Source organism: Taeniopygia guttata, chromosome 26, assembly GCF_048771995.1.
Source record: "Taeniopygia guttata chromosome 26, bTaeGut7.mat, whole genome shotgun sequence".
Taxonomy (NCBI): Eukaryota; Metazoa; Chordata; class Aves; order Passeriformes; family Estrildidae; genus Taeniopygia; species Taeniopygia guttata.
Window position 1 is genome coordinate 5558188 of NC_133051.1, and position 25663 is coordinate 5583850.

Here is a 25663-nt window from a genome sequence, read left to right on the forward strand (position 1 = left end):
CACCCTCGTGGTGGAGATCAGAGGGCGTGAGTTTCACTGGAAGGGAAAACTATTTCCTTGTGACAAGTAGCAGCAAAACAACATAAAATCACCTGTCACCTGGTGTAAGCACTGCCCTTTGAGACCAGCTATCTCAGGCAGCTGTTTGCCTTTGGGTTTGGTTTGGTTTCTTGTTTTTTACGGGGTGTGATGCCTGAAATGGGCTCTTCTGGGTTGTTTGTGAGGGGAATTAAAACTTTCTCAGATGAGCAGGGTTTCAGTGCAGGACGCAGGGTGTCCTGCTCACATGCCTGGAGCTCCCTGGTGGCTCCTGGGGGGCCACAGAACTCTGGGACACTCCTGCACAACCCTGGGCACAGTTTGTCTGGAACATCCCTGAAACCCACCCTGGGTTCAGACAGCCCGTGCTTCCACCCTAAAACACGAACCAGCTCTTGCCCCAAATCCTTCCCACTCCCGTGGCTCCCACTCAGCCTCACCCAAGGATGGAAAATCTCCCACCGGGCAGATCTGCCCAACCCAACACCAACACCTACAAACTGCACCCGGGCCGAGCAGATGTGACACCAAAGCTCCGTTTGGCCACCCCAGTGCCCCTCCGGTGGCTGTGGCATCCGGCAGGTGCTTCCCACTATTCCCCATCGCTGCTTTGCCATCTGATGGCAAAATTCCGCACTGCAGCTCGCAGGGATGGGCCGGAGCGGGCGGCAGCCGCAGACACGCAGGCTTTGGAAAACCCCTTTCTGGAAAACCCCTCGGGAAGCTTTCCACCAGAGCAGCGCTATTTTCAGCTGGAATGATCTTCAGCCAAGGCGTCTCCTGGATAATTTTTTTTTTTTTCCTGATACAGAGTTCGGCTTGCAATCGGGATGTTTTATTTCTCTTTCTATAAACTCTCTATGCCATAATTTCCTGTGACTGAGAGGGATCCAGACATGTCCCTTCATTTTTCCTGAGCCCACAAGGCTGAATCAGTGTCTGGTATTGATTTGGAATTACCTGGCTCAGTTTTTCAGCACCCCTATCGATTGATAAATGGGTGAGGAGGAGCTTCCAGGCTGCTTCCCAGCTCGTGTCCGCATCCTTCCACAAGCAAGTCGATTCCAGAGGATGAGGAGGAGTTTCACAATCTATTTTGTTCAATAAAACAAAAAGCCACATCCACTCGGGGCCAGTTTGGAGATTTTTCTACTGGAGATTCCCCAAGGCCGAGTCCAAACATCATCCCTGCTCATGATTCCACTGGGAATCAGAATTGATGTCTGGCCTCTTCCAGACACAGCCAGAAGATGGGAGAGCCAAATGCCAGGAGAAATCTTCACCTGAAATGTGTTTCAGGACTGAGACCTTTATCCAAGCTCAGATCACTCCTGGGATTTGGGACATATTCAAACCTAAAGGGAGAGAGGCACAAGAAAAAGATACAGGAGACTGAGATAAAGCAAAATCCCATTACCAGAGTGGGGGCAAGAGATCTGGACCCAAACTTTTCATCCACTTTTCTTATCAGTGCTGGGAGAGAACAAGGGAGCTGGCAGGAAATGCAGCTGTGAGGGGGGAGCACCCAGTGCTGGGGTTGGCATCTTCAGGCCAGTGACACTGGGGGGAAAAGCAGAACTAAACCCATGGGAGCACAGCAGGGGATAAGCGGCTTCTGTGCCGGAAATTGCTTCAGAAGACAGAAAAAAAACGAGGGAGAGGCATTCCCCACGTGGAGCTGCACGGGGCAGAGGGCAACAACAGGTTCAGAAGGCAGGTGTCAAAGCACCTGAATTCCTTGGGAAGACACAGGCTGAGATTGGGCATCAGGGAAGCTCTCCTCTGCAGAGGCTGGGACAAGCTCAAATGGGTGTCTAGAGGGGTTGGGAATCATCCCCCTTGGAGGCCTTCTAGGCTTGGCCAGACAAAGCCACAGCCAACCTAACCTGGTGGAGGAGGCCACTGTGTTTTATGCTGACCACAAAGGTCCCTTTGAGCCGTCAACCAGCCACGAGCCATCAACCAGTCACCTGGGCACAAAACCACAGCAGCTGCAGATCTGATCCACGGTGGGGATGTGGAGGGAAGAACCTGAGCCATGGTGGGGACGTGGAGGGAGGGAAGAACCTGAGCTGTGATGAGGATGTGAAGGGAAGAACCTGAGCCATGGTGGGGGTGTGGAGGGAAGAACCTGAGCCATGGTTGGGATGTGGAGGGAAGAACCTGAGCCATGGTGGGGGTGTGGAGGGAAGAACCTGAGCCATGGTGGGGATGTGGAGGGAGGGAAGAACCTGAGCCGTGGTGGGGACGTGGAGGGAAGAACCTGAGCCATGGTGGGGATGTGGAGGGAAGAACCTGAGCCATGGTGGGGATGTGGAGGGAGGGAAGAACCTGAGCCGTGATGAGGATGTGGAGGGAAGAACCTGAGCCATGGTGGGGATGTGGAGGGAGGAACCTGGGCCATGGTGGGGATGTGGAGGGCAGCTGCTGCTCCCTGCCCCAGCCAGCACATGGCCTCAGTGGAAACCTCTCAGCCCAGTTCTGCAGTTCCTCTGATCCAAGAGGGTGGTGGGCACCAGCCCCCAAAGCAAATCTTTTCCTCCAGCCCTGGGTGTGGTTTTAGCTGCTTCCCTCCACAGATGAGCAATGTGCAATGCCCTACACCAAACACCAGCAGATGAGGGGCTGCTGAAGGGTGGCTGATGTTCTCCAGGGAATGAAGCATCTGGAAACCTCTGGGAAAGCCCACATGAGGCACCTGTCCGTGTTTCACAGCCTCTGAACTGCAGCCATGCCAAAAGTCACCAACAACCATGTGCTGTCCCTCCCCACACCCCCACAGCAAACTCTCTGGCACAAGCAGTGGTTGTTTTGTTGTTTACTGACAGGGATGGGTTCCTGTTCCAGGAAAGCTGCAGGTTTACAGCCCTCCTGCCTCTGTTTGTCACGGGCAAAGACAGGTATTTATTTCTCCAGGAGGTACATGAAAGCTTCCTAGGAACATGGACACAGCTCATCATTCCAACCCATCCTTGCAAAGGTGTCCTTGGATTGTCACTCCCCAAGACCCCTCTAGAGCTGCTCAGGGAGGCACAAGAGGGGGTTGAGGGCTTTTGGCAGCTTCCCAGCCAGGAAAGGAAAGCCCCAGCCAAGCCCAGAGTGATCTTTAGTCATCACGGGAAAAGCAGGTGAAGAGAGGTCACCTCGCACACTCCCTGCGAGCACAGCACAAGGGCCAGGGCCACCAACTGTCACCTGCTCCAACAAAACAAGCACAGCTGGAAGAAGCAGTGGGATCCTCAGGAGCCATCAGGGCTGGTTCTGTTGCAAGAAGGTGGAGTGGAAAGAGGAGATCAGGAAAAATGCACCCACGGGTGCATATCCCAGGAGTGGCACAGGGCCCGGATGTTTCAGCTCCCAGGGAAGGAGATCTGTTGTCCTGTGGGTCTCAGATTCAGTCAAAGAGAGAGAGTTTCTAGCCAGGCAGAAGCCTGGGAAAGAGCTGGAGAAGAATGTAAATAATTCTTTATCTGTCTTGTTGTTCACATTGTTTATAGTTAAGTTCTATCACTGTGCGTCAAGCACTGTGCACCAATGCAGTGGCTTGTTTTCACTTCAGGACAAAGCTCTGTATAAAAGATCAGTGTATTTTGAATAAACGAGAGTTTTACTCTCAGCAGCCTTCTGAGTCAGAGTCTCTTCATTCCCGTCCTGCCTCGACAGCGACACTGTCCCACCAAAGCTGAAGCATTTCACCCTGAGAATGATTTGGTTTGACTCTTCCCTGGGACAAAAAGCATCCTTTGTGGAGGGAAGGGTGAGGTTTGGGTGCTTCACTGCACCTTCCTGCTGTGGAGCATTCCCAGGCTGTGGCTGGGTGGGTGCTGGGTAACCTTTAGCCCCCTCTCTTAGCAGGGACTGTGGCCTCCCTTCCTAGCCAGGACCTCCCCAGGCTGTCACCTCACACTCACTTGCCCCACTCAAGCTCCTCATTCCCTTCTCCTCCACCACTGAAATTTTCAAGCACCTCTGTTCTGCCGATGAGCTGGTGATTTTTTCTGGAGGTGAATCTCCTCAGCCAGTTTTCCAGAGATGTTGCACTGCTGAAGCTTTGCCATCCAGCCACCACCCATCCCACCACTGTCTCCTCCTGGTTACTGCCCACTTAGCACCTCCAGGCTGCAGATGTGAAGCAGTTTTGCAGGACCAAGACCAGTTTCAGCCAAAGGGACTGTAGTTTCAGGTTGGCAGTAACCAGTTTTGGTGGAAACCTCATGGTGCAACCACCTGTTTGTGCTGTGCTCACCCATCAGCTGCTGAGCATCTCAGACTGGTGCCAAAAAATGTTGGGGATGAGATCTGGGGGCCCAGAGGAGCTGGTTTTAAATGAGGAAAGCTTGGATTTCCCAGTTTCAGACCTTCAAACAGCAAGAAGTGAGATTTTTCAATCTTACAGTCACAGCATTTTATTTCCTCTGTGGAAAGTAAAGTGAAAATAGTAGTGGGTGTTTTCTGTTTTCACACACACACACACACACACACACAGACACTCTGTTCACTTCAGATATTCCTGCTTCAAACTCAAAACAAATAATCACATATCTGACCATGGGTGGGGTCATATTTGTTACCGACTTTGTTTCTTTTCACATTATTTAATCACAAAATTAATTACAAAAGTCATTATCTTTTATAAGGAAAGGAGTTAAAGTGAATCCCAGCTATGGGCTGCCATGGAGTTTCAGCCAGGCCTGATCCAGGCAGGTATTTCAGCACCCTCCTAACCTAAATCCCAGGAACAGGCTCAGAGGGGACAGGGATTGCAGCACGCACCACGTTTGCGCTGTGCCCTCGCTCCCAGCTGGGGACAGCTCTCACTGCCCAAGCAGAGCAGCAGTGCTCAGCCCAGAGCTCCTGCTCTGCTCATCTCCCTGGAAGAACAGAGGGGTCTTTTCCACAGGTTTGGACCTTAAAGACAAGCATCAGCATTTCAGAGCAAACTTACCACATTACCTCCTGAAGGGCAGAAGAGGAACCAGCAGAAGACCAGCCTACACATCCCCCTGTGCCTTCGGGGCTGGGGGACAGCTTCTGGGTGTGTTTTGCTAATGAAGCCCCAGAGATGCCCCAGCTTTGGCTCACAGCAGGCTTTGAAATCCAGGCCAGCTCTGTGGCCTTCTGTCCAGGAGAGGCAGGAGACACCAGCACTGCCCAGCAAAGCACAATTGTCCCTGTGTGCACTGAAGTGAAGCCCCCAAAGATTTACTATGGTGAAACCTCCACTGGGTCTTCCTTCAAATCTTCATGATCCTCATTCTCCAGCTGCTCCAGTTTGCTGGATTTCTCATGGACAGCCTCCCCAGGAGTCTTCAAAAACCTGAAATACATTTTTGTGATGACTTTAAGGGCACGTCCAAACCCAGCCCCAAAACAAAGGGGAGCCTTTGCCTTTGCATGGATGCAACTGCTGGAGCTTATGCCCTCAGCAAGGCCAGGCTCAATGGGGCTTGGAGCAACCTGGGAGAGTAGAAGGTGTCCCTGCCCATGGCAGGGGGTGGAATGAGATGAGCTTTAAGGTCCCTTCCAACACAAACCCTTCCACGAGTCTGTGATCAGCTGAGCTCTGCAGTTCAGAGGGGATTTGCCATCCCTGGGCTTTGCTGAGGATCCCAGGAGGCATTGAGCTCCCAGCTGGCACAGGACAGAGCCTGGGCACAAACCCACTGGGGAATGTGCAGGGCAGGATGTTGCTGGATGAAGCAGCTGCCAACATCTGGAGCTCATCACCTTTCCATGCCCCATCTGTGCCGTCCCAGGCAGCTCATTTTTCTCTTTTGCTTCATCTCACCTGAACAACAGCTTCTGCCCTGGCTCCTTTTTGATGATGTTGAGTTTGTAGTAGTGTCTGAGCGCTCGTGACATCTTCTCATAGGTCATGTTCATCCGGTTCTGGAAGGAGAAAAGGATTGTGGAGTGTTGAGCAAAAGTGAGCAACAATTGCTCTGGGTCTGTGTGCAGCAGGGCCACACATGGGACACCTGAGGATGTTTGGGGCATTGTGGGTCTGCAGTGGGGCTCCCTAACCCAGACTGGCTTCATGGTTTGCTTTCCAAGGGATGAGAAAGTCCCACTTTAACCACCAGGCTGGCATTTCCCACTAACCCTGCACACCCCGTGTCCCCCTCCCCAGCCCCTGGGCCATCAGCTCTAGGGAACAGCTCATGAAAGGGACGACAAATTCCTTCTCAAGGACAACAAATTCCTTCTCAGGGACGACAAATTCCTTCTCAAGGACAACAAATTCCTTCTCAGGGATGACAAATTCCCTCTCAGGGATGACAAATTCCCTCTCAGTTGCATTCACCTTGTGGTTGCCCCAGAGCTGGGCAAGCCCGTTGGGGTTGACGACACGGAAGACTTTGGCCTCCCTGTCCTCCCACCTGATGTAGGGCTCGTAGCGGCGGTCGGCCAGCAGCTGGTACACGTATTCCCACAGCAGCCTGCAGTCTGAGCAGGGGGAAATGCTGGTCACAGAGCTGCCCCTGTGCCCAGCCAGGCTGGCCAGGCAGCAGGATTGCACATTTAGCAGCAATAATAAATATGAGAAGAAGCCAGAGCTCAGGCATGGAGCTTTTACTGCGAGATCTCAGAGCAATTATAATTTTTCAGGCGGGGAAACTGAGGTGGAAAAGCATGGAGTGAGGGGAAGGGAGACAGATGGGCAGACAGGACAAAGCACCATCTCATTTCCCCAAGGAACAAGGCTATAAATTCATAATTACCTGCAATTTTCCCATCCACTGGGGCTGGCAGGGTAGCAGGAAAAGAGCAGATGGCACCTGGCCTGCAGCTACTCCCTGAGCTGTGGTGGGAGAGGTTCAGTGGCTGCGTGTGGCTGTGGAACAGGGGCTGCTCTGCACAGCCCAGCCACGAGGAAACAACTGGGGCAGCCTCAGCACTGCAGTCTGCACCTGCAAAAAAAACACCCTAATAAGCACCCTGTGGCTCATTAGGGTCCCAGACCATGCAAAGCTCTGAAAGAGGAGGGAAGGGACAGCCTGGGGTGGATATCAGCCTGGGACCAGCCCAGCAGAGGAGGAGGGTGCTGAGGAAAAACCTGGGATTTTCCTACAGCTGGAGCAGCAAAAAGTCCAGGGGGGTTAGATGAGATACCAGGTAGGGTAAGGGTCAGAAAAACTGGCCTAGGAAAATGCCCCAGAGCCCAGGCACCCCCTGGTAAATTGTTGTGGGGACTTAATATGTTAATTACCTTGCACATGAACCAGCAGAAGAGCCCAGGAAAGTGCTCCCAGATCCACCTCCACACACATCCAGCCTCTGACACCAATCCAGCCCCACCCTAACTCCTACCTGGGTCCCCCAAGGGCACAAAGAAGCCTCACTGGCCCCCACCAACCTCACCTGGGCCCTCTCCCCACCCCACCCACTGACCCAGAAGCTCTGTGTAAGCTCAGCCCCAGCTCCTCAGCCCTTTCCCAGCTATGTTGCAGGACTAGTCTCCAGCAGGGCTCTGCCTCTGCATGGCTTTGACCATCCCTGATCCAAATCTTAATGTGCAGGCAGACTTCTTAGGGAAGTCATAGCCTTTGCCAGAGACCCCCACAGCACTGCTTCTGACCTGCTGCATCACTACAAACTTCCCAGGTGACCTGGACTTTGCTGAGCTTGGTTGCCTTTCTCAGGTGGTGTGGGATGGTTTCAGCAGGCTGAGCTGCAAGCCCCAGGTGCGTGCAAGCAGGCAGGTTCTCCCTGCTGGACACTGCCATTCTCCCAGGGTGTTTTTCTCCCATCATACCTTCCTCTGTGCTCCTGGCTTTCCTGAAGGGTGAGCTCAGCAAGGGGCTGTACACCAGAGCTCTTCTCTGCATTTTAATGAACTGGAGTATCTCATAAAGCACATCTCCTGCAGGGAAGGAAACTCTGCTCAGATGACTTTGGATAATGATCCCTCTCAGGTAGTGCTGCTGAGATTCTGAACTACACAGTATGGGGTTTGTAAGAATCTGGGGTATTGATGATTCCGAGACTGTAAAAAGTCTGTCTTTCAGCCCCGCTGCCAAAGCAGAAGCCATAATTGGTCTGTGCTGGTTTCAAGGTTGTTTATTCTGTTTATCTCTCACATGTTCTGCTGCCCTGCCGCAGCTCTGTCCTGCAGGGCAGCGTGTGGGGCTCTGCCCTCAGTGGGATGGTACAAACATTAAATACAAGAAACTACCTGTGCTGGATTTACAATAACGTGCCAATATCTGTCACCTACGTTGGACAGTGTGTCCCCAGCCTGAACCAACAGAAAAATGCCAACACCACAGTGAAACATGGAGGGCGTGAAGAAGGAGAAAAAGGACAAGACACACCCAATTTCCTCCATCTTGTCCCCTCTGAACCCCTAATCTAGAATCCTAAAATTTTACTTTTGCACCCGTGCCACACTTAATTATTACTCATATAAAACAGAGCTTGTAATTCATGCTGTAAGATTGAAAACTCTTTTCCATGGGCAGAGATCACAGCCAGTGTCTCTGGGGGCTCTGTCCAGGGGGGTTCCTGACCGCTGCCAGGGTCCCAGACCTGCCAGGGCAGACAGAGGGAAGCTCTGGATTCCCACAGGGGTTATTCCCCATCCCAAAGTCTTTGAAGTTCAGATGGACCAGAGAAAAGAAGAGCTGTCCTCATCTCCAGCACAAGACCCAGGCTGCTGGGAGCCATCGAGCCCTCCCAGCAGAGCACACCTTGTGCTGGGGTGATGCTCACAAACCCCTGGCTCTAACCTGAGCTGGGAGCTCGGTGTCTGAAGTCATCCTTGGTGAGGATGCACAAGGCTTTGCCGTTCATTTCAAACTTGCTCTCGTCAGCGGGCCGCAGGGAATATTCCTTCTCAGCCCACCGCAGCCAGTGGATCACATCATCCCTGCTCCACAGCGAGGGCTGGATTCCTGAAACCAGGAGCAGCCTCTGAAACAACTGTTCTCAAAACTGCTGGGTGGCAGGGTGGAGCTTCTTGTCCATCACCAAACTTTCCCTCTATATTAAGCATTCACGAGTCAAAAACACCACAAAGAGGGAAAATGAACCCTGACAAAGCCGTGTCCCCCTTGCCAGCAGGGAATGGTCCCTGGGGGAGCACCATGGCTGTACCCACCCTGTCCCACCCCATGGGAACTCTTTTTTGAGCAGCACTGGGTTGCTTAACCTCTACTCACTCAGCCTCCCTGGAAGCCTGAAGATCTGCCCAGTGCTGATGGGCGAGGGTCTGGCCTGGGCTGGGGGTGGTGAGGACGCTGCCACCACGGGGCTGGAAGAGCTGATGGCCACTTTGCCCTGGGGAAGAGATCAGATACATCAGTGGAGGGAAATTCTAGTCCTGCCTTTGCTTTGGAGGTGCCTCCACCTGCCCCAGTATTTCCTAACTGGGAATTTCTCATAGCAGTGTTATGTGGTGTGATGTGTGTTGTTTTTGTATTAAGGACGCATGAATGAAGTGACATAAACCCTTAGGTTTTTAGAAGGTAAATGTAAATTTTATTAGACACTATATATTCTTTTATAGATAGCTATGATAAAGTTGGACTTGATTGGTCTTTAATTCTCTTTATACTATTGGTTAATTAGAAATAACACCCTTCTTGTAAATATAAGTAAATAATATGTTTAAGACACTACTTGTAAAGATTAAGGGTTGTTTTAATTCTTCCTCTGAGCTTTCTCAAACTTCCCAGAGTAATGCTTGGGAAAGTTTATCTGACACTTTCTCTGACTGGACTTTCAGCAACCACAGACATGATGTGCTATCTACAGCTCTTCCTTGCACTTCTCCTCATCCCAACGCCAGGATGAATCCCTGGTTGCCAAGAGATGCCAGGTTGCCTCTCTTTCTCCAGCTCTTTAGCAGAGGAACCATCAGGGAAGTAGAAGATGGAGCTAAGACTGGCTGAGCCTGCAGTGCCTGTGCTCCTGCAGGACCCTCTGATGTTCAATGGATGCTCAAGGTTTTGGGAGAGCACTTTGGTTCTTTAGAGCTGTGAAAATAAAGCTGGCAACAGTGCTTTGATTTTGTCTTGAAAACACCATGTGGAGAGAGATCTCCCACTCTGTCCCCGGTGATCATTTGAGCACAAGTGGAAATGGCTATCCCATGGTTTAGGGGGAAGCAAGCTCTTCTTGCTCACTCTCCATAGAGTTCTGGCCCCTCAAGAATTATTTTTCCCCTTCATCCAGGGCATGTGAGCCAGAAGGGAGCTCAGATCCTTCTTCCAGCCACATCTAGACCTTGAAATATTACTGGCAGCCAAGCAGATAATGTTTCCCCTTAAAAACCTATTAGTGTGAATCCCAGCAATTTCTCAGCTTCACTCACCAGAAAATTAACAATTTTGCTGTCAAATAGTATTTTCTGAAGCAGTTACCAAATCTGAGCACTTCAGGCTCAGGCATTCTTTTGCAGGTGATTTAGAGCAGCCACCCCTTGAATGTGTGTGTGGGCAGAGGAGTTGAGCCCTCTGAAAATGAGGGGTGAGGAGATGGGAGCTGGACACATCTTAAGTGCAAAGCTGAAGCTCCCAAAATCAGAACAGGCGACAGGAGCAATACAGTGCATCAGTCCAGGGAAAAATGCTTCCCTGGGAGTTACAGCAGGATGGAGGCAGCAGGCTGGCAAGGGGGTTTCTTCAGCAGAAGGACAATTTGGTGGTCACTGGGTTGGACTGAAAAATCAGGCAGCTACATGACACTGCGTGAGGAGAACAGTGAGACTCCAGAATAAACTCTGAGCAGGCTTGGCAGCAATGCAAACTATCTTTCAGATTCACTCTAAGCAATAAGCTATGGGGAAAATAAAAGTGAAAGAAATTAGCAGTGTATTTTGTCTAGAACTCTCTAAAAGTTACTTTAATTTTCTCCCAACGATGTGACTTTCTTACAAAAGAGATTTACAGTAAGACCAGAAAAAAAAAAAGGTATTTTTCTTGTTCTTAAAGATTTCTAGGCCTTGAGATACATTCTGAATTTTTATGTTATACTAATTTTATGTTCTTGATTTTATCCCTGCTTAGCTACCTTCAGACTTTTCTGAGATGGCTTTTCTTTGCTTCAAGGGGCAATACTGTCCTTGGGGGTGTTTGAGTGGAAAAGTGAGAAAAAGTAGGGTTTAAAGAAAGCCCCAGATGTGTGAGAGCAGCTGTTTGCTCAGAGCCGAATGGGGGAACAGAGGCTCCCGGCTGCTGCGGCCTTTGTGAGGCCGTTTGGAGGCGGGTAGGGGGTCACCCCCCGGGGCAGGAACTTCCAGCTCGAACTGAGGAGGAGAAATCCCGAGAGGGGACGGGGAGGAGGGAGGACAAGGGCCCGGCCCGGGCTCCTACCTGCATGGCCGGTGGGCCGGCCCGGTGCGAGCGGAGCCCGGCGCTGCCGCGGGGTCGGGAGCGCTCCGCGGGCGCGATCCTGGCGAAAAACGAAATCGAAACGAGCCGGAGCCCCGGGCGGCCAGAGAGAGCGCCGGGGGCAGCGCCCGGGGCCGGGTCCTGCTCCCCCCGCCCCCGCCGGGGCCGTGACCCCGCGGCTTGTCCCGGGAGCCGGTACCGGGATAGCACCGGGAGCCTCCCGGGGCCCCACGGCTCTCCCGGCTCCGCCGGTACCGGGACAGCACCGCAATGTTCCCGGGACCCCGCGGCTCGTCCCGCTCCGCCGGTACCGGGATAGCTCCGGGAGCCTCCCCGGGCCCCGCGGCTCGTCCCGCTCCGCCGGTACCGGGTCAGCACCGCGATGCTCCCGGGGCCCCGCGGCTCGTCCCGCTCCGCCGGTACCGGGATAGCACCGCGATGCTCCCGGGACCCCGCGGCTCGCCCCGCTCCGCCGGTACCGGGATAGCTCCGGGAGCCTCCCGGGGCCCCGCGGCTCTCCCCGCTCCGCCGGTACCGGGATAGCTCCGGGAGCCTCCCGGGGCCCCACGGCTCGTCCCGCTCCGCCGGTACCGGGATAGCACCGGGAGCCTCCCGGGGCCCCACGGCTCGTCCCGCTCCGCCGGTACCGGCACAGCACCGCGATGCTCCCGCAGCCCCGCGGGCGGAGGACGAAACGATCCCGGGACACGCCGGGCGCAGCTCCAGAGCCGGGGCTCGTCCTTTCTCTCCGCCAGGCGAGGCCGGGGCCGGGGGAAAGGGGGAAAGGGGGAAAGCTGCGCACCGGTCCCGGAGCAACGGGAGGTGGGAGCACACCTGGAGGGAGCCCACCTGCCCCGCGCACACCCTGGGATGTGTGGACACTCACGCTGTGGGCCTCTACGGGGAACTGGGAGGGGCTGGGATGGGCTTTGAAGGGACTGGGAGGGACAAAAAGTATTCTTTTAGGAAAAAAGGGGCACTGGGAGGGGACTGGGAGTGACTGGGGTGGGTAATGGGATAGACTGGGATGAGCTGGGAGTGACTGGAATAGATTTGGAAGGCACTGGGATAGACTGGGATGAGCTGGGAGTGACTGGAATAGACTTGGAGGGGATTGAATGAGATTTGGGAGGGATTGGACAGGACTGGGAAGGACTATGGGACACTTTAATAGACAAAAAGGGTGCTGGGAGAGAACTGTTAAAGCACTGGGATAGACTGGGAGGTACAAGACGAGTACTTTTAGGGACAAAAGGGGCACTAGAAGGGCTCTGGGAACCACTGGGGGGCACCGGCATAAACTGAGATATAGGAGGATGGGCTGGGAGGGGACTGGGATAGAGTGGAGGGGAGTGGATGGGACTGGGAGGCGCTTTTAGGGACAAAAAGGGGCTGTGGGAGGGGACTGGGCCGGGCCGGGCCGGGCTGGGCTGGGCTGGGCGGGCTCCGCCCCCCGCGGCACGGACCCTTCGCGCCCCGCCCCCTCATGCTCTCTCGGTTCCCATTGGCCAATTTTGGACGCCAATCACGGAGCTGGCCCAATCGCGTGGCGGCGTGGGCGGCGGGCGGGGCTCAGAGGCGGGGCCCCGCCCACCGCCCGCCTGAGGGAGCGGCCGCGGCGGGGACGCGGTGAGTGCGGCCTGGGCGGGCGCGGGGTGGCCGCGGACCCTGCGGGGCCTTGGGGACCCCTTCCCGCTCTCCTCTGAGCTTCGGGGGGTCTTCTCCGTGCTCTCGGTGCTTTGAGGGCGGTTACGGGCCTGGCGGCGCCCGCAGCGCGCTCTGTGCCCGGAAAAGGGGGTTGGGGGGGGCTTTCCTGGCCCAGCGGGCATAGAGGAGAGTGCGGGGCCGAGAGGGGCCTGGGGGGCACAGGGAAGGTGGGGGTGGGGGCTGAGGGGCTCGCTGGGGGTCACGGGGGCTCCGTTGTTGTGAGTGGGCTTTGGAGGGGTTTGGGGGGTATCTGGGGATCACAGGGGACATGGAAGAGTGTCGGGGGACATGGATGAGGGGGCTGGGGGGGGGTCTGGCCGTCAAAGGGGTTGTGGGGCTGAGGGGGTGTTTGGGGGTCACACAGGATGTGCTGGAGTGGGCTGTGGGGCTGAGGGAGTGTTTGGGGGTCACACAGGATGTGCTGGAGTGGGCTGTGGGGCTGAGGGAGTGTTTGGAGGTCACACAGGATGTGTTGGAGTGGGCTGTGGGGCTGAGGGGGTGTCTGGGGGTCACAGAGGATGTGCTGGAGTGGGCTGTGGGGCTGAGGGAGTGTTTGAGGGTCACGGGGGATGTGCTGGAGTGGGCTGTGGGGCTGAGGGAGTGTTTGGGGGTCACACAGGATGTGCTGGAGTGGGCTGTGGGGCTGTCTGGGGGTCACAGCAGACTCTGTTGTTGTGAATGTGCTTTGGAGAGGCTGGGGAGCTTTGGGAGCTGAGAGGGTGTTTGGAGACAGCACCTTGTGTGTGCTGATGGGGCCATCTGTGAGGGTGGGGTGCTGCCACCTTTGTAGTGTTTGCTTGCCAGGGGGGTCTTTGGAGTGTCTCCTGCACTCTGTGTTTGCTGGGGGGCTGGGACTGTTATCCCTAGGTTAGCACGGCTGCCTCGTGTCCCTGCCTCGTGTCCCTGGGCTGTGTGTGAGGCGGGACTGTGCCCAGTGCTGTGCCCACCACCCCCAGAGTGGAACTAGCCTCCCCCTGGGGTGCTGCTTGGTCACACACCACCCTCCTACACGTGTTGTGAGGCTGTAGGCTGATGCAGTGTTAGTCTTAAACATGTTTTTAGGCTTGAGCTTCCTTTCCTCCCTCCTTTCTGGCCCCACTGTGCTTTGAAAGGAGCAGGAGTTTTTAAGGAGTTTTCCCCTACATGGGTGAGACCTCAGCCCACCTCTGCTCACAGACCCGTTTTTGTGTCAGCTGTGATCCTTCCTGTCTCTGTCCTGCCATATTAGTGATCTGAGGCCCTTCAGGGCAGGGATGATAATAATGCAAACAGTCTTGGGTATGAAGTTTAATAGGACCAAGGTCCAGGTGCTGCCTCAGGGTCAGGTCAACCTCCATTATCAATCCAGGCTGGGAATGAAGAGCTGGAGAACGGCCCTGGTAGAAGGAATTGGGGAAGAGTTGCTTGGACATTCCCAAATGGCATGGACTGGTCACATGTGTTGGACCCAGAACCCCCAGAGCCCTGGGCTGATCCCCCAGTGTGGGCAGCATTGGAGGGGGGGATTCTCCCGCTCTGCTCTGCTCAGGTGAGACTCCACCTGCAGAGCTGCCTCCAGCCCTGGGGTCCAGCACAGGCAGGACATGAAGCTCTTGGAGGAGACCACTGATGATCAAAGGGTTGAAGCGGCTCTGCTATGAGGAAACGCTGAGACTTGGGCTTGTTCAGGCTGGAAAAGAGAATGTTTGGGGTGTCTGTATTGTGGCCTTCCAGGAGCTGAAGAAAGCCTGCAGAAAGATGGAGAGAAACTGTTAGAAGGGCCTGGAGTAACAGGACAAGGGTGAAGGGCTTCACCCTGACAGTAGATTTAGATGGGATATTGGGAAAAAATTCTTCCCTGTGAGGGTGGTGAGGCCCTGGCACAGGGTGCCCAGAGAAACTGTGGCTGCCCCTGGATCCCTGGAAGTGTCCAAGGCCAGGCTGGACAGGGCTTGGAGCAGCCTGGGCTAGTGGAAGGTGTTCCTGCCATGGCAGGGGCTGGAACAGGATGAGCTTTAAGATCTCTTCCCACTCAAACCATTCTGGGATTCTGTAAACCTGGGAGATTGAGAATCTCTGTAGGGAGAGTGTTTTGAATTGTTTTGCCAGGGTTGCTGCAACCCAAATGGTGTTGTAGCTGTAGATGATGGCTTTAAGGCAGAAAGTTCACCTGTGCTCCCTGTGAGAGCCTTATCCTCACCTCGGTCCCAGTCCTTCCTGCTGGCATTAGCAGCAGTCACACACAGCTGGTTGGAAGGAAGTTGTGTCTGGGAATCAGCGGGGTCCCTGAGCTTTCCCTGTTCGGGTGTGTCCTTGTTTACCCTGTGCAGGGGCTGAGAGGCTGCACTGCTCACAGTCACCTGGCTGTGAGGGTTATAAATACCTCAGTGCTCAGTTCTCAGAAGTGTTTTCAGTGATCTGAGCATCAAAACATTGAATTGTTTGGGTCAGGAGCTGAGGGTTAGTGTGTAGGCACAGCTGCTTGTGAGACTTATTATTTTCCAGACTGGATTTCCATGTGCCTTTATTTATTATTATTCTGTTTAGGGAAGCAGTCACCTTTTGCTAAAATAAATACACTGTTTATAGCATAACTCTGTATTTACATCACTAACAAATGCTCTTCTGCAAAGCAGCCTGTACAACAGTTGTCTTTATTTTCCATAATAACATCCATGTTCTGATCTTACGGCTGAAATGCAGCAGCTTATGTAAACCAGGGGAAGCCTGTGCAGAATTCTGTGTCTAGACTTACTTCACCTTATCTTAAAGCAATTAAGGACAGATTAAAGTAAGTTCTGCTGTCATGAAAATAGGCATGTGCTGATTTGTTGGTGTTTGTTTCATGACAGACTAATTTGCAGCATGTAAAATGCTTTTTGATATCTTTTGATGCTGTCTTGTGCTGCCAGAATTAAAGGGGATGAGTTCTGTGTTTGATTTGGGCTTGAAAGGAATGATCTTTATGGTAGGAGTTCATTGCATCATTTTATTTTGGGGGAGATTTCTGTTTTGTATTTACTCTGTATAAGTGAGTGGAGTTTAGTGAGCTCAATCAAGCTGCAGGGGCAGCTGAAAGGAGTTGTGAATGAAAGAAGCAAACTGGTTATTTCTATCCTTAACAGTGGTGAGAACCAAGTAGCAAAAGTCATTTGAGCTGTTGGATGTAAAGTGCATGTACCTGCAGACAGAGAAAATGGATTTGGGGTTTTCTTGGGGTTGTTAATTTTCTGGAAAGGTTTTGAGACAGTTTTTGGAGTGGCAGACAAGATAGTAATTCCAGAAGCCTCATCACTGGTTGTGCTAACAGAAATGTATCATCTAAGATCCATCTAGAGTTGTTGGGTGTGTCCAGTATAAAATCACTCTAAGTTACCCTTCCTTTGTTTTCCTGTGCTCTAGAGATTTCCTTACCTGAGCTCTGCACGCCAGTAATCAATATATGCATCCCCAAAGTATTTTTAACCATCAGGCTTGAGAAACTCTCTTACTTCAGCTGATTTGATCATAAATCTGATCTTACCTCAGTCTCTTTGAAGTACCTTCATGTTTTGGCATGCTCAGTCCTGCCTTCTCAGAATCCAAGAGGTTTCATAACCACTTGCTTGCAGTTTTCTGTTCAGGATATTGTAACATTTTTTGTGTGGTGACTCGGTCTGTCTTTACAGGTCACAAGAAGTAAGAATCATCATCTCGTTTCATTAGCTGATGCTTTCAGCCCCGAGTTTGGGCCATGCCAGGATGTGTTTGTCACTCAACCTCATTTTGAACTCATTCCATGTGCCCATGACAGACAGCCAAGTGTTTAGTTTGCTATGTAACAGTGCACTCAGTAGAATCAAAGTATAATATTGTTTAGAAGTCTTGCTATTAATTCTACTTAAACACCTGAAAACCCATAAGCAGAAAATTTGCTTGTAGAGATAAGTAAATAAGATTTCACCCTGTGTAATGAATTTGCTGTAAGGCTCCAGTGCTGTAGTTAACACCTTTGTCCCCCTTTGCCAAAAGCTGTGATCACCAAGGGTCATCGGCCAGGCAGTGGGACTGGATTAATAATTGCATCACAGAGCTGCAGAGTCTGTTTGGAAAGTCACTGCACAATGAAAGTCCAACTCAGCAGCCAAATAACTGGGGGAAGAAGCCTTGCAGCGCTCCTGAAATAGCACGTGTGAGCTCTCTTTGCTGCCTGTGCTTGCCAAAGCCACTGTTGAGAATTCTTCCTCCTCCTAGAAAGTCAAATCCTGCCCAATAAATGCAAAGTGAGTCTTCTGAAAGCTTCAGCTTGGGATGGACTCTGGAACTTCTGTGTTCTGCTTGGAGATCCCAGAGGAGTATGTGGATAATGAGCTCTTTCTTTACAAGAAAAGTGCCGAGTTGTTGCCTGCTGATAAAGGTCACTTGAGCTGTCTAAAGGATCTCCTGATTTTTAAATTAGTTTCTTAATTAAAAGTGAATTTAGCCAGAGGATCGTTGTATTACTGGAAAATTTAACCCACATCCAGACAAGCAGCACAATAAACACTTTTCTGTGGGGGAAAATGCAAAAAGATGGGGAGCTATCAGCATTTTTTTCTTCACTTTATTCATAAATAGCATAACTAGAGCTAATGTAATGTTTAGAAATTACCAATTTGGTGTCATTTACATTTTTCTAGAAACTGTGTGATTGCAGTATCTGGGTTTTGGAGACCTGGCCTGGCTGAAAGCCACTCTGATTTCAGGTTTCTGATCCCAATATCCCCTCCCATTCCAACATGACAGTTGGGTAGCACTGCTGGACCATCTTTGCTAAGGTTGGTACAATTTTGCATGTCTGGCTTTTGGGTGGCCTTGCCACATGAATTGTTCACTGAACAGCCTCCCTGTTCTGAGCCATGACAGTGCAGGGAAGCTGTAATCCAGGTAGTGGGGAGGGGATATGTTTTGGGAGTGTTACAGGGCAATAATTACAGGTGCTGAAGTAGCTAAAGTCCTGGGACCTGCCTTCCCTGAGTTATTCCATCCGTTTTCACAACCATTTCTCCTCCTGTGTCTTGCTCCAGTTCTAATTTGCACTCACAATGTGTCCTCCAGCCTCAGCAGAGACTTCACTGGCCCCTGTGGGCTTTGGATCCACTTTTTGGAGCACAAAAGAGCACTAAGGACTTTTGAAGGGCAGCTGGTCCATAAGCACAGGCCTGAAATCAAGAAGTAAGATCAATGTCTGTTAGTCTTGGAAGCAGCATTGAACATGGGCTGTAGTTGCTGAAGCTCAACATTCAATAATTTCTTCTGCAATTTGTGATTGTTTTTTTCTTGTTGCCCTCCGAACAACCTCAAATGTGTTTTGTGCAGCTATTAAAAATTGTGTTAATCCATGGATTGCTCCTGGGAGCAGGAATGTGCAACCATTGCTTTGGTTTTGCTACTGAACACACAAATATAGAAATACCCTTGTGAACTATAAAATGTAACAGTGTTATGTATCCACTGTGAGAGTGCCTGAGAATTACTCAGCTTTTACTGTGAAAATAGAAAGCTGCCTGAGATTCAGTACAGAAATAGCCAAAAGAACCAATAAAAAAGAGGTGATGGAAATGGACTAAAGACAGAGAAATGAGAGTACAGCCCTGTATCAGATCTAACTCTGCAGTTTGTGGACAAATAGTCTGGATTAGAGTGTATTAGTCAGTCCTGCTTTCAGTGGCAGCATTTCCAAGAACTGGGGAATGAATGCATTTCCCATAAAACAGTGCTATGTCCCTGACCTGTGCTGGGTGTCAGAGTTTAGTCCATTGAATCAGGAAGTTTTCAGAAGGTAGCAGAGCTCAGCAGCCATAAAAAGAGGAGAAGTGACCCTTGTAACAACAGTGAGAGGTGGTGTGTAACAGTGATTGCTTCTGCCACGTGGTTCCTGTGCAAAGTTTTGGCTAGGAAGCTTTACAAAACAGATGAGGAAGATGTAAACAACAAGGCCATGTTTAATAAAAGAGGGGTTTTCAATAAATGTAATTCCTGGACTAGAAAGCATAGGTGAGTCCCTTGGAGCCCAGCTCTGTGGCTCGCTGTGCTGGGACAGTTACGTTTCCTGAAATGAACCTGTGAGTCCACGTGATGCCACTGGATGTCCTGTGAACTGCCAGGATTAAGCATCTGCCCCAGTCTGAGCGATATGCTCAGTTTAATAACCATTCACATTATTTTTTTTCTAAGTGGTGCCTGTTTTATAACTAAATGACTGCAATTCTCAGGTTATTCTGGTAACTTGGATAAATTGGAGTGGGAGGTCCACAAAAGATGTGAGTATGGAAAAGGCAGGAAGAGAGCAAGTGATGGCAGCAGCAACAGAGTTTCTGGATGGACTGGAGATGAGCACCGTGGATTTTCTGAGTCCCTCAGTCCATGTGCTCAGTATCATCTGCTAGTTCAACATGACTGGCACAAATAATGGAGAAAAATAGAATAAGGAAGCTTTAACCTCCATGAAAGTGAGCTCATTTCTTCTTCCTCTGGGCAAGTGGATTAAAAATCATGGTGTTACATAATCTCTACCCACAGAAAAGCTTCCGTCTGTCTGGAATGTTATCTGCTGTGGCAGTTGGTGGTTATGAATGAGTTCCCTAATCCATCGACGGAAATGTTCCAGCAGGCACTTGCAGACTTCCCTGTAGTCTAATGCTTGCTGAGAAGCCCTTAGTCAGGTGTCAGGGGCTGATACAGCCTCAGGAGATGGACATGTACATAGCAAAGGCCTTTAAACTGGTTGGGGTTTTGGAAAAAAAGACTTTACTGCCTGTGCTGGGAAAGGAATCCAGCTAAGGAATAAAAAAGTAATAGAGATTATTAAAATCTCAGGTTTTGATTTGCAGTTAAAATTTGATTTCTTAAATCCATGGAGTTTCATATATACGAGCACAACCTAGCCTTTTTCTATAGGATCTAATTTTTCTTTTTCCTTTCCTTACAAATATGAAAAATCATAAGATTATTCAGTCATGTGCAAATCAGATTATTCAGATATATTTGAGAAGTGGTTCACCTTTAATATGACCATAAGACCATAAGATTTTGCCCATATCCAGGCTTTGCTGGGATCCATCCTAAGCATGTGTAAATTAGCTAATGTTTGAGTCTCTTGGGACAGACAGGTTTTAGCATTTATTCTAAATGCTGCTGATCTCTGGACTCAGCTGTGCTGCCCATTGATTTCAGAGCTCCCTTTGAGCACGGTCAGATGCATCGATTTGGATGCTGCTCTAATGGAGAATGATATTGATCATGAGCACTTCTTGGCACGTGGCAGAGGAGCTTTCTCATTCCCAGCATTCTCTCCTGTTTCACATCCAGTAATGGGGCTGGAGCGTCTCTGCCCCTGTCCCAGCTCAGGCTCGGGGTGATTCTGTGCTGAGATGTGCTGGGTGGGGTGGGAAAGGCACTGTGACAGCTCTGTCACTGCTCCTGCTGTTCTGGGGTGGAAGTCTCCTCACAGGGCTGAACAAGGTGGCTCTCAGGAAGACCAGAATGAGTTTATTTGATGCAAGGAGCTGTGTTCAGGTGCAGTTTTGCTCTCGGGCCCAAGGAGTGATAAACAACTGGGTTAGATTAGGTCAGCTGGGATGCTCTGCACAAGATACTGAAGTGAAACCAGTCTAATGATTTCTGTTACCTTGTGTAGGCTGAGCAAGGGGGAAGCTGGGTTTGTGTATTGATAATTGTAAAGCTGTGGAGAGCTTTGTGCATTAGTGCTGTGCTGTATCTAAGTGGTGTCTTGTCTGTCAAATGGCCCTATTACAAAATGTTCTTTGCCAAGATCATGGGCCTCTCTTTTTTAAAGTTGGTTTTGAAGATCAGTTGTTTTCAGTAAATTGGTTAATATGCCATGGCTGTGGCACCTCTTTGTGTCTTGACTTTGTGCTGTTAAGTCATTCCAAGAGCATTTTAAAGGTGTTATTAACAGCTATGGGAAATACCACTTCACCACTTGGAGAATAGAATGATTGCATTTCTGAGAGATGAAATAATTCTTAGTGCAAAACATAGAATGTTCTCCAGCCTCTCACCCTGTGTTCTGCAGACATTTAGTGCTGTCTTTAATTAGAAGGCTGTCACAGCTGAAGTAAAAATAACAACTCAAAACAAAACCTCCTGTGAACCAGACTGAGAGCTGTGAGCCTTGAAGGCTTTATTTCTGGAGCAGCTGGAGCCCTGACAAGGAGCATTCCAGCCCCTCATGCTGCCCAGGACGTGCCTGGCACACGGGGCTGGAGATGTTCCCCTACTGGGACTTCTGCTTATGGGAGAGGTGCTCCGTTCAGCACTAAGAGGTGATTGATGTCTTGTGTCTTCAGCTGGACTGACAAAAGCCACCTCATTTCATGCAGGCCATGTTAAGAGCTCTAAAATGTCACGGTGTGGTCACCTCTGGCCAGGACTGAGTTGAAATCCTTGGGTTGGAGGGAGCTGCTTTTGGGACATTTATAGACCCTTTAATTAGCAAGCTCTGCAGGAAAATCTGTCTTCTTGTTAAGGATTTATTAAAATCACACATAAGCTCTACTGCTGAAAGATGCTAATTAATTTGAGATTCTCTTGGATTATTCAGCAGGAGAGTGAATATTCCTCACAAGGACAGGCTTTGAAGATCATTTCGTTGAAATAAATAACTTGTTTAAATTCCTGGAATTTCTTTTGCATGTTTTCTCTGAGAAAGACATGAAACCAGCTGGCTAGAATATTGCTGGGTTCTTGCTTGTCAATGTGAAAACAAGCCAGGGAGGCCTGTTCTGGAATACACTTCAATTTTAGAGCTTTCCCCTTTCAAGAGTGACCTTATCCAGTACCCAAATGGACACCTTCCACCAGCACAAACACCTCATTATGTGTGTTGAAATAGGCATCTTCTCTGCTTTTTCAGTTTTGTTTTCTTTTTTTTTGTTTGTTTGTTTTTTTGTTTTGGTTTTTTTTTGGGTTTTTTTGGTGGTATTTCCCTTTTTTTACTCCCTCAAAATATGTCTCCAGTTCCTGGCTAATTTTGCTGTAATGCTGCACTAGCCAAATATTTTTGTGGAAGAATTATTAGTCATAGAAGAAAGAATGTAATGGAATATTCTTAGAAAGTGTTATAACTATGCTTGACATGTAAAATATTTATCCAGGCATGTAAACAAAGCAAGAGGTGTCTTGCCAATGTCCCCTTGTAAACCTTGGCTGGTTTGAAATCATGAACTGTTTTTCAGTTCTTGAAAATAAGGTATCAGGTTCTCTGCTGACATGAATTGGCAGGGTGCTAATGGTTGGCCTCACCTAGATGAAATTGTAGCCCCTGCTCTTGCCTTCCTCAAAATAAATCAGGAGGTGTTTTCCAAAGAGCTGTAATTGTGCTAAATAAAACTCCTGTGTTTATTTTGGTTTCGGATTACTCAGTATTACTTGCAGTTACTAATGCAGCTGCACCGTGAAAGGAGCCTTATGTTTGTTTTCCTTTTTCTTATTGTCTGTATCTTAATGAGAATTAAACCATGTGTCTGATTCGGAGAACTCTGTTCTTTCTAAGGACAGCACTGATAATGTTCCCTTTGTGCCTCAGCTCAGAGGAGCATCTCTGCCCTTGCACAGGAGGATTCAGCTGTGGCTGTATCTGAACAGGCTTCCAGCACCGGTTGTGGTGAGATCGGGCAGTGCCCCGTGGGGAGGGCAGATGTGCCCCTGGCAGGGACCCCATGCCAGCCTGAGCCATCCCAGAGCTGAGGCAAGATTCCCGGTGCTGGGCACACCTGACTTGTGCCAAGCCTGCTTCTGCCCTTCCACCCTGGGCACAAACTGCTGCTGGACCTGCAGCCTGAACCCCTTCTCAACGTGGCAATATTTCCTTGCAAATTTAACTGCATGCCATTGCAGCCTCCCTGGGTTTGTTTCTTGGCTTTGCTTTGAGTTTTTTCATTGTTATTATTTTGAAAGCTCCTGTGACTGCATCCAACTTTCAAAAATGTGCCACCTATTGTTAGTTTTCCGAGCTGCTGCCATGTAATTGGTTAGAAATGAATGGCAGTTGGAGTTGTAGGGCAGAGTTGTAGCAGATGAGCTGGGAATGAGTGAGCAGTTACTTGTTGGGATCCCTTCCAGGGAAGGAAGGTGGAGTTCTGAGCTGCTCATAGCCTTTCTAAAATAAGAGTCCAAACAAGTAGGTGCTTTTTGCCCTGGGTGAAATGTCAGATAATTTTTTGTAGCAAACCAAAAGCTCTGTGAATGAGGAAAGGAGTTTTGGTTTAGGATATCGTCTCTGCTGAATTTTTAGTTTTTACTTAAATTAATTAAAACTTTTGTCGTTCAAAACACGCTGATAATACTCCAATGCTTATCTCGAGAGATCCGCATTGGACAGTTGCTGTGCTAAAAATAAATAGGGTAATTATAAAAGGTAATTTATAAGTTATACATACACAAATTATGTAAAATATATATAAAAATATATAAATTATTCTTTTTCCTGATGATGGCCACCAGCCTCACCTGGTGTGGGACAACACCTCTTGGTGATTAGAGATTCTTGCTGTTTACATTCCCACAGCCTCTTTACCAGGGCACAGGTGATTTATTACATTTGTATCTGGACAGCTGAGAGAATTGGGCATTAAAGAAATAAAATCTTCCTCCCAAACCAAAAGCAATAACAAGTTTTTGCATACAAAATTAGTGAATTAGTGACTTGGATTTTTTTTTCTATGTTGTGTTGCTTGGTTTATTTTTAATTAAGAGCTCTCTAAAGGCACCTTTTATTCAGACTTGCCAGGGCACATGTGCTTTATCACTGGCATGAGTCAGGAGGAAAATAGTTTCCTGCCTGTTTAGGTTCTCTTTGCATTTAAAAATTATGTATTATTGATGATATGTGATATATTTAATTCTGTTGTTTTGTGAAATTGTGTTTGGAGTGGTCTCTGAGCAAGCCAGCTGCATCTTAGGGGAAAGCAGTAAGAGATAGAATCGATTGATTTAATATTTGAGCTGGCAGAGGGTGACATTTCCAGGTGACATAAACATGTATTGCCTTGGCCATGGCACCAGAGCACTGAGGGAAAGTGGTGCTTCTTATTGAGGCTCTTCAGCAATGCACTGATGTGTCAAAATAACTCATTTTATCCTCAGTTACTGCACATTCGTTTGGGCCCACGTCCTAGGGCTCCTGGGCTTGGGAATCCATGTGCATGTACCTGTGTACATAACCAAAAATTCTGGTGGCTCATTCCTCTCTGCCTCTCTAAGGGATGTGTGGCAGGAGGGTGTTTTACCAAATGGCATCGAAGGTTTAATAAAAATGAGCCTTTTCTACAACACAATTCCTGCAAAAACAATCCGGATGAGGAATCTGGAGAGAGATACTAAGGAGGCTTTTACTGGAAAGAGGAGACTTTAAGCTGTTACCACACAGTTTGTATTCAAACTTTCCACGAATCAGCTGCATGACTTTTAACCTGAAATATTTACATGAATCAGCCGCCCGGGCTTGGGGGGAGTGACCAGGGCTGCTCGAGGAGTTTAAACTCCGAAGCTTTGCCGTGCCCTGGTGCTTCCCTCTGCTGCAGGAGGATTTCGGGTCGTGGTGCTGGGAGCACCGAGCACGGATGAGCCGGCAGTAAGTGAGGGGTGCTGGGCAGAGGGTTTGCTCCAGAGTTACACCAGGAGATGTGGATGATCAGTTCTGCTCAAAACTTCTGGTGCTTGCAGGTGGATCAGATTGTCTCTTAGAACGCCCTCAGAAATACTCTTGTCCTTATGCTGTTTGCTGTAGTTTATAATTGAAAAACTGGACTTCTTATAATGCAAATGCAGGAATTGGAACCATGTGAATTTGGAACCAAGTTTGATTTAACTGCCTAAGAACAAAAGTTGAAAAATAAAAGGTTTAGTAAATCCAAAGGGATAAAGGTAGCTCTTGCTCTTTTATGCTTTGCTGAAGTGTGTGGGATTTTCTGAAATCCTTATAAATACTTCTGCAGCAAATGGTAGAACAGAGAACACAGCCAAACCTGTCTGCAGCACTTAACTCCTGTTGCAGGCTTTCACCTAAGTATTTGTAGCTTAATTTAACACAGGTGAAAAGAAAGTGTAACTCACAGGTGTCACCTTCCTTAAAACTTTATGTAGCTCAGTATTGTTTATTTTAGCAGGGAACATTTGTTTTTCCTGTCTCTGGGTAAAAATATCCTGCTTATATTTGCAGCAGCTCATCTTTTGCCACAGTTTTTTTTTCCCTTTTCCCTGATCATATCCCAACAATCCAACCTTCTGCCAAGGAAGGGGGGTGTGTATTCTATATGGGCCAGCCTTATTAGAAGTGCTGAATTTAATCAGACAGCACTGGCAAAGTTGCCCTTGCCATAGTGGTAAGAAGGGTTTTATGAGGATCAAATATAATTTTTCAGGTGACTCTCTTTATTCCAGTATTGTGAGGAAATACCCTTTACAGTTCACTTGGGTTTGCTGTCTGACATGAATACCTCGGACCTCAGAGGGAGGGACATAAAAAAGCAGTAACTTGTTGCCGTGGTGAGGAATTTTACTCTCATGGTGGAACACTGCTGGATGCATTTCATCTGTTCTGTTGATGAGGCTGCCACGGTCTG

At 49.5% G+C, this 25663-nt stretch overlaps 2 protein-coding genes across 6 annotated transcripts in view; one reads left to right on the forward strand and one right to left on the reverse strand.

Annotated features, from left to right (window-relative positions):
- Positions 1 to 4419: 4419 nt before the first annotated feature.
- On the reverse strand, positions 4420 to 11560 carry ETV7 (ETS variant transcription factor 7). Its single transcript, XM_030292117.4, has 8 exons — positions 11355 to 11560; positions 9201 to 9318; positions 8769 to 8933; positions 7796 to 7903; positions 6762 to 6950; positions 6344 to 6486; positions 5828 to 5928; positions 4420 to 5356 (listed from the first exon to the last, which is right to left on the reverse strand). The coding sequence occupies exons 1-8, from the start codon at positions 11358 to 11360 to the stop codon at positions 5245 to 5247; spliced, it is 942 nt and encodes a 313-aa protein (XP_030147977.4). The 5' UTR covers positions 11361 to 11560; the 3' UTR covers positions 4420 to 5244.
- A 1269-nt stretch (positions 11561 to 12829) lies between these two features.
- Positions 12830 to 25663, forward strand: part of KCTD20 (potassium channel tetramerization domain containing 20) — a 30280-nt gene continuing 17446 nt past the window's right edge. Inside the window, exons 1-3 of one of the 5 annotated variants that reach the window (XM_072918915.1) lie at positions 12986 to 13001; positions 17783 to 17854; positions 18135 to 18251. Coding sequence is in view for 3 of the 5 variants with exons in the window: in XM_072918913.1 (XP_072775014.1) it covers positions 17980 to 18251 (272 nt within the window). In the remaining 2 variants the exon portion in view is untranslated. Of the gene's footprint in view, positions 13002 to 17782; positions 17855 to 17938; positions 18252 to 24558; positions 24673 to 25663 lie in introns of those variants that run through there. The other 4 variants (XM_041721245.2, XM_030291783.4, XM_072918913.1 and 1 more) reach the window with 4 other exon arrangements.

Bases quoted from the DNA above. Each gene is read 5' to 3' on its own strand.
- ETV7 (XM_030292117.4), bottom strand. The intron at 6,951-7,795 runs GTATGATGGGAG...TTTTTTTTGCAG, and splicing joins AGCCAGGAGCACAGAGGAAG to GTGCAGACTGCAGTGCTGAG. The intron at 5,357-5,827 runs GTGAGATGAAGC...AATGTATTTCAG, and splicing joins GGGCAGAAGCTGTTGTTCAG to GTTTTTGAAGACTCCTGGGG.